The 8,403-nt window shown below is 41.3% G+C and overlaps 1 protein-coding gene across 1 annotated transcript; it reads left to right on the top strand.

The window, feature by feature from the left end:
• The first annotated feature begins 2,698 nt into the window (after window positions 1-2,698).
• On the top strand, window positions 2,699-4,712 carry LOC100277626 (putative protein kinase superfamily protein). Its single transcript, NM_001151138.2, has 6 exons — window positions 2,699-2,909; window positions 3,094-3,241; window positions 3,316-3,577; window positions 3,676-3,910; window positions 4,024-4,174; window positions 4,254-4,712. Exons 2-6 carry the CDS (start codon window positions 3,113-3,115, stop codon window positions 4,431-4,433), a joined length of 957 nt encoding a protein of 318 aa, NP_001144610.1. The 5' UTR covers window positions 2,699-2,909; window positions 3,094-3,112; the 3' UTR covers window positions 4,434-4,712.
• Window positions 4,713-8,403: the final 3,691 nt, after the last annotated feature.

Raw genomic sequence — 8,403 nt, forward strand, 5'->3', positions numbered from 1 at the left:
ACTAGCAATACTACCCAATAGTTCATTTTGTATGCAAGGTGTGTGGTAAACAAAACTAGGAAACCTATTAGGTCACATCATCTTAACCTAACAATGCCACAGTGATTAATAGAACATTATTAGGTCAAAGAATATGATCAAGGACACAACTTGGCTTTTACTTACGATTCATAGTACTTCACCAAGTTGGTCTTCAGATTCCTCACCACCTCACTTCTATTTGTAGCAATACATTCAAATAACCAAATAATGGATATGATAACATTACACAAAAACATGAGAACAAACAACATATGAATATTCTACGTGTCGCTATGAGGTCGTAGGTTCGAGAACCACTAAAATTGGAGTTAAAACGTAGAAGTTATGAATTTTCTAAGTTTGGAGAATTATTTTTATACTTAGAACCGATTTCCATATTTTCATTTATTTAAGCCAACGTTCATGGACCGTGGGTTATAAAATCTAGAAGTTCATAGGCTAATCCATAAATGAAAGGGCCTATTTGTTTTATTCTTTTGTATTAGAGTGGACGGCGAGTTTATTGCACAAAACCTCAGGGCTTCTTTTGCAAATTCGTTTGGCTGGTATAACGCGGGCGCATCCGGGGCTATTGGATCCAGATCCGATGGTCCCGATATAATGGCCAAAGGGTTACTTGACCCAATCCATTGGATTCACGATCAACGGCTTAGATCCACGCTCCACACCGGTAAGGGCTAAATCCAATCTGACCCTCAATCAGACGATCGATGACCTAAACGAACCCTGGTACGCGGAGCAAATCTTGTCCATTCGTCATGATCAGACGGCCAGGAGACCTTCTCCTCGCACGTGACCGGACGGAGTGGTAACGCAGGATGCTCACGGCGGCGCCATCACCGGCGCACCGCACTACGGCTTACCGGTGCACTATTCTAAATTTGGTTGGGTGCAAAACATAGTGTAGGTGATGGGGAACTTGATGAGCGCTCTCGTACTCGATGACGTAGCGATGGAGCCGCTACCCATGGCAATGTGCGGAGGTGATACGGAGGCTCGGCTCGGATGAGAAATTCCAACGACACAAGCAAACTACAGGCTTGGAAACTCCCACACTTCGTCCCACGGCCTCTGGAGACCCTACTTGAGTTATTTGCCGAGGTGATGTGACCCTAGACACGGAGAGCATCTACGGCGGAGTGTTCGCCGGTGAACTGTGTCCTAGTTCTCTGGTGAATGGAATCGAGCACCTATGATCCAAATCGTGGAGGTGATCAAGGTGAAGGATAATAACATGACTATTACCGAGGAATTTGGGCGGCAATGATGCGGTACTCCACGTTTGTGCGGCTCCGTTGGTGGCCCGAGGTCCGACGAGCGACTCAGGTCAATCCCGCTGCTCCTCGGTGCTTGGGAACGATGCGCACGCATTCCCCGCACCCCAGCGACCTCCTTCGGTTATCCCTCGTGGGCGAAGCGCCGACGCGTAGGAAGAATTCAACGTCAGCGGCCTGCGCTCTCAACCCTCTGTTTCTCTGTTCGCACGGCGACTTCTGGTGCTCGGTGAGGGCTCGAGATAGTTGAGGGAGGAAGGGAGAGCGACCAATTTTATAGGGGCAGGCACCAATCCAAGGCGAGCGAGGTTGGTAGGAAGCTCTGGCAATGCGGATAGTTTGTTACGCAAGCAGGAATCGAGAGGATCTCGGTGAGGTGGTTACGAGCTCAACCGAGGGATACTGACAACCTAGGCCCGACAGTTAGTGAGCAAACCCAGGCACGCGTGAATGGGAGGCTGGAGTGCGGGCCCGCGCATCAGCGATAGAAAGGACACAGGCGTGTCAATAGGGTCTGGCCAAGCGGCTGACCGGGTGGCTGCCTAGTGGGGCCCACACGTTAGTGAAAGGAAGTCAGGGACGACAGGGAGAAATGGGCCACGCAGTGGTGATGTGATTGGGCCAAGATGAGGCAATTGGGCCAAATTAGTTTAGTTCCTTCTTTTATTTTTTTCCCTGTTTTCTATTTTGAATTTCTTTTCCTATTTCAAATTAGATTCCATTTCAACTTTGTTTCTAAGTTCCAAACAAAGGTACCAGCATGAAATGCAAAGCATATATATATATTTATTATCTAAACGAAGTCTTATAAATATGCCATCATTATAGAAAAATAGTTATTTAAGAATATTAATTCTAGTGCAAAATCTTTTATTAAGAGATGTTTTCAATGTAAATATATATAGTTTAACAAAAGAAATAACTTACAAAGGAATATTTTATTTAAGTATGAGTTTCGTCGTGTGTTGCCTCGTTCAGCGCGGAATATCCAAAAAATGAGGTATAGGAGATTCAAACCCTGCTCGCTTGGTATAAAATACTCGGCTTCTACCACTGGAACTCATTTTCATTTGTGTTATATGAAGGAGAGATATTGCAAATATAAGGTATATCTATATGTCATATAAAAAATTGTAGCAACGTACGGATAACTAACTAGTTTTTCTTAAAATGATAGTTTTGAGATGATGAATGATATTTGGTCTAGAGATGCAGATGACCATGGTTCACATGAACAGCTGTTTTACAGAGACGATGAATGATATTTGGGTTGGAGATGCAGATACTATGCTACCACGGTTTACACGAACAGTGGTGACAGTGACAGCTTGCACAAGGGGTGAAGGGCATATTTTATTCGGCCTCCACGAAGCTGCTGAGACAATGCTTCGAAAATTGTGTCATCCCACACCGTGTTCACCTCCTCACACGGTCTAGAGTCAAGTCAACTCACTCTCCTAGTCTTCGATCCAGATCCCATCGGGTTGGACTGTGTACACTCTTAAAACTTCATCAGCTCCCGAGCAATCTCAGCCCGTACATCAGGTTCTTGGATCTCTCCCGAGCTGGGATCCGTCAAGTTTTCTGCTCCAGGCCAGTGTCTATAACGAGTTTTTTTTTACTTTCGTTTGGTTTCAGAACTTTCAAGTTTTGTGCAAAAAATCTGTGTTACACATCTATATATATGAACTATGTTCTTGAACAATTGCCAAACTATATTTTTTGCTGGAGTTGAAGTTGCAATAATAAATCTTGTTTGATTACCTCTGATCTGCAGCGGCGACAATTCGTCAGGAATGGCCAACAAGCCGAGTCTTCTGAGCACTCTGCCGACTAACCCACCAGCACAGTTTCTGAAAGATATCACGGACGGCTTCTCTGAAACTCAAATGCTTGGTGAAGGTGCATTTGGAACTGTTTACAAGGTACCATTCTCAACAGTAGAATATTATGCAATAAGCACACACCGATTAGAGTGTCTGAGAGGTCAAGTTGACAGGGCATTCTGCAAGATGGGCAGCCAATTGCGGTGAAGAAGCTTGCAGAGAATGCGCCGGTGGCACCTGAGAAGCAGTTCAAGATTGGGGTTGGGAACCTTATGGCCATGCAGCATCCGAATATAGTCAGGATACTCGGCTACTGCCGTGAACCGCAAAGGAAAGTGATTGAGCAGAGTGGAAGATACATTATTGTAGACGTGGTTGAGAGCTTACTGTACTATGAATACGTTCCTAATGGAAACCTTGAAAAGTATATTTCCGGTATGTGTACATATTTGTTTTGACATTTGATTGATTTACTGGTGTAGATTTTAAATGCTATCAGGATACATGACCCATGTTGTTTTCATTCTCTTCAGATGCATCAGCTTCTAGACCTGATTGGAAGACATGCTTCGAGATAATCAAGGGCATCTGCCAGGGCTTACGTTACCTACATAAGGAAATGGATAGGCCAATTGTTCATTTGGATCTTCATCCTACCAACATATTGTTGGATGAGAACATGGTGCCGAAAATCACGGATTTCGGCCTGTCCAGACTCTTTGGTGAAGAACAAACCAGAATAAACACAATTAATGTTGTGGGAAAGAAGTAAGCCTGATAACCTTTTGACGTTCATTATTTTTTGTTTCTTAATAAAAATATAGAATTAAAATTGTGTTGCCGATGATTCTTATCGTTCGATTGGCATTCATGCTTTCCAGAGGGTACATGGCTCCAGAATATCTATATAGGGGTGAAATTTCAACCCGGTCAGATATATATAGCTTAGGTCTAGTAATCATGGAGATTATAACAGGCAAGAACAGTTCTTCAAGCGACAAAGATATGTCTGCAAGGGACTTTGTAGATAAGGCAAGACTAAGACTGGAAAACGTGATTTAGATGCTTATTCTGTGTTGTCACTTAAGCTCACACCTCTCTAACTCTGTAGGTGCGTGAGACGTGGACAGATGAGCACATAGCATCCAAGCACTCAGCACTAGATGCAGTCAGCCTCCAGGAAGTAAGAACATGCATTGAAATTGGGCTAAAATGTGTGGATATTGATCAGAACAAGAGACCTTCTATAGTTGAAATTGTTGACAAGCTCAATGGAAGGCATGCTCACTGAATGATGAACTCCTGCATACTATACATGCAAGTGAAAATTATGTTGCGGACCCATGGAGATTTGCTCTAGATGGAATCATGGACAAAATAATTGTATGTGTTACCGATTATGTACTTTTGAATAATGTGTTCCTCGTGTTGTGTCACTTTTTCAGGAGTTCCTTGATTTGTCATTGTGTTTTTCTTTCTTTTGACACAAATCTGCATGCATAACCTGTTGAAAAATTGTGTGCATACTAGTTATTTGTTTTTTCTCATGTTATGTGAATACTATTTTTTTTTACCAAACAAGATGGGAGGTCCCATCTGAATTTTATAAACTTTTAAAGAAAGAAAATCTGTACAGAGCACACAAGCCCTTTGTAATGATTATGTGCTCATGTATATGATTTAGGGGACTTAGATGAACCAAATCACTAGAATAGCGTGCGTGTTAAGTTGTGTTAGACAAGTTCTTAAGATCCTATGGGTCCAAAGAAATAAATGGCATGAATATGTTGATCAGAGGAATGTAAATTGGCCCTAAACGGGAGCCAATTAAGGCCTTGTTCGTTTGTGTCGGATTGATGGGGCGGAACGATTCCTAGCCGGATTGTTTCTCTAATTTATATAAACTTTGATTAGCTGGAACGATTCCGGGTGCAATCCGACGTAAACGAACAAGGCCTAAAAGAAGAGAGATGCTGCACCAGATATTACTGTGAATGTCGACTTACATGCTTACCTGTTTTTGATGATCAGCTGCTGCGCTCCTGGTTGTAGTGTACAGATGCAGCAGCACAGTGTGCAAAAATAAACAGGAAAGCAAGTGTTATGCTGCTGGTTTAAAAGTTGAAATGACAAAATAACAGTTGAAGGTAAATACAGACTAGTCAATTCTTAGGTTTCAATAATGTAATGCGGGACGGCGAATTATAAAATAAGTAGAACGTAATGGGTCAGATGACACTTGCCTTCACCAGGTTGTTGCTAAGGAAGGTCTTTGGCAACACATTCAGGAACCACGGGCTGCTCGTTGTCTAAATAAAGCAATCATGCATTTAATACATTTGGATAAAGACAAATGAACAACACACCAATCATGTACAAACAAGTGAACACATCTCAAAAGAACAGCATAAACTTAAGAGGTAGTTTAGGTTATAGGGTGAACTAACACATTTAGAAGTTTGTTATTCTCTAAGTGTTGTCTATCTCCATGATTACATAATTAGATTTCACTTAATTTAATAATACACAAAATTACACCAATGATAGATTCATACTTTACATATTATTAATTTCATAAAGTTACACATCTAGTTACCCTTAGGGCAAACTATTACATAAACTAACCTATAGCCTAGACATAAAATTAGGATGTGCAGACAGTAAATGATCATAATTTATTTGGACAAAGAATAATCCTATGAACATTTTACAATTTGAATCACCTAATTTGGAGTTCATATGCAAAAGATATGAAATAAACAAGTTTTGAAGTTGAAAATACAAAATTAAGTCCAATTCTGTGATTAAATAAAAGTTCAAGGTTCAATCTGCAAGATTACAGGGGCCTACGCGTGAAAACCAGGGACGACGGGTTGATTTCCAGAAAACTAGGGGTCTCTTTAACAATTTTACCGCGCAAAGGGTATAATACTACCTTTAGATTCGTTTTGTTTCATCCTATAGTCCAAAAAAAGCCAAAAAACGGGTAGTGTTATCCTGACCTATAACCATCGCCTTAGCCTTTGCACAATTTAGTTTTAGAGTCTATAGTTATGAGTTTGTGTCCTAGGTTGAGTTCGATTGCTGGTTTATATTTGTTTTGGTTCAGTTTTGATCCTTTCTATCAGCTGCCATCCCACAAAATCAATCTATCCCATCTACGAAACCAAACGTTTCACTACAAATCTTGACTCGAAGTCCAAACTTCAAACAACCATAACTTTTCGTTCGAAACTCGAAACAGTGTGTGGTTTTTCAAATTGCATAAAATTAAAATTTGCATTCAGTTCTCCCTAGCTTTGTCCGGGTTACCATTTTTAAAATCCCCAAATTCAACCTGAAAGTATTTGTTCTCATTTTCCAAAAGATTTTTTTTGATTTTCCAGGGATCTTGCAAATTTCCCTGAGGCCACATCTTTGCACGAAAAAAATCTTAAAATTGGTGTGTTTCTTTCTTATGTAGTACTGAACAAAGAAAAAATATAGAAAAAAATCAATGACTAGAGCAAAAATCAGGAAAAAAAGAGAAAAAGAAGAATATAGTTGCATATAAGCAGGAACACCAATGATCTGTGCACCTCTGTGATTCATCTGGTTTTCATCTTGTTTCCTTGTTGTCCCTAGATCTTTGTTACCTACTTTTGTGCCTTACTGCAATTATTCTGATACATTCTCTAGACCAACAACTAGGATGAGTACTTTAAATATTTATTTAGCATTGCTATCTATTAGTGACTTGTGTGCTATATATATATATATATATATATATATATATATATATATATATATATATATATATATATATATATATATATATATATATGGTAGGTATATTAGGAGCTCTGGGCTTGCTTTAGTTATTGGAAGCCTAGACTGACCACCCCTTCGACCTGGTCTAGCCCGGCACGCGCACCCACTCCCCAAGCCAAACTGTCGGGTGCGCCACCCACACCACGTCCGTGCACGCAAAAAAGAAATGCATGCATGAGTCAAACATGTTCACTGCATACGCGTAAATTTAGGAAAGAGATGTGTGGCGATTTCTATTTTTAAATGCTTTATTTTCTCCATTAATATAGGATCGCTGCAACAGCCATGCAACTAGGCTTTATAATACCTAGATTTGTAAACCAAATAAAAGGATATAGTTATTCCTATATAGAATTCCTCTATTTGGATATCATGTGAACAACCTTATTTAAGTAAGTAATTAGCCAAAAACATATGAATAATATATGCATCACGCAGAGGTTTATTTGTGTGCGCATTCTATAATGATAATAAAGATATTAATGGAAAAGCATAAATGACCATATTGGGAATTAAGACCTAATTATAATTTTAGAATTTGGAAAGAAAAGAAGGAAATTACTATAAAAATATAGAAATAAATAAAACCTTTCCACATTGGGGTTTTGGAATTATACATTAATTTAGGAATAAAAGTACCCAACCAAATTTGAGTTTAAATTTGAAATTCTAAAATCTGAGAGAAAAAAACCAGAAAAGAAAAGGAAAACGTAAGAAAATGGAAAATGGCGCGATTGGGCCACATCTCATCCCGGGCGTACCCTTTGCGTCCCGAACCACGTGAACCACCACCGTCAGGAGAGGTCGAGCGAACGTAGAGGTTACGCCGTCGGTGAATTCCCCCCACACCAGTGTTCCAGCTCGTGGGGGTGGCCGTGAGGAAGCGCCAGGGTCCGATAAGGCTATCCGTGCCCTCGGGTGGGGCTGGGAGGGGATTTAATCCCCTCCAATCCCCCTCAATCCACTCCAAAACGAACAAGCCCTAAGGGGGAATTCCTCACCGGAGTTGGATCGGGGGTAGAACACATCTTTCCCCGTGGACTACTCGCTGCAGCGAAAAATCCCTGGTAAGGATCCCTCGCCCATACTCGTCGTCATTAGCATAGTGTGTGGACGAGCCGAATTAGTGTTTCATGCACATAGGTCGTGGTTTAGCCTCGCCGGAGTTAGAGCTCGTCGTGTCGGCGTTGGGGAACGATGGCTGGGGGAAGAAGAGAACCCGAGCGCCGTCCGATCCTCCTCAGATGGCTGAGATTAGAAGATGGCGTCGGTTCGACCAGGTCGACTTGCGACCATGGGATGAGAGATCAATGGCTTAGATTAAGTCGCGCGTACCGATTGAGGGTGAAAGCGGTGGATCGTCCGATCGGGATCTTGCAGCGTGGATTAGACCACGCGCCATTGGGTACTTACCGTAGATCTTTGATCCAATGGTCAGTGTAGCGTACCGA

The sequence above is a fragment of the Zea mays genome, chromosome 4, assembly GCF_902167145.1.
Source record: "Zea mays cultivar B73 chromosome 4, Zm-B73-REFERENCE-NAM-5.0, whole genome shotgun sequence".
NCBI lineage: Eukaryota > Viridiplantae > Streptophyta > Magnoliopsida > Poales > Poaceae > Zea > Zea mays.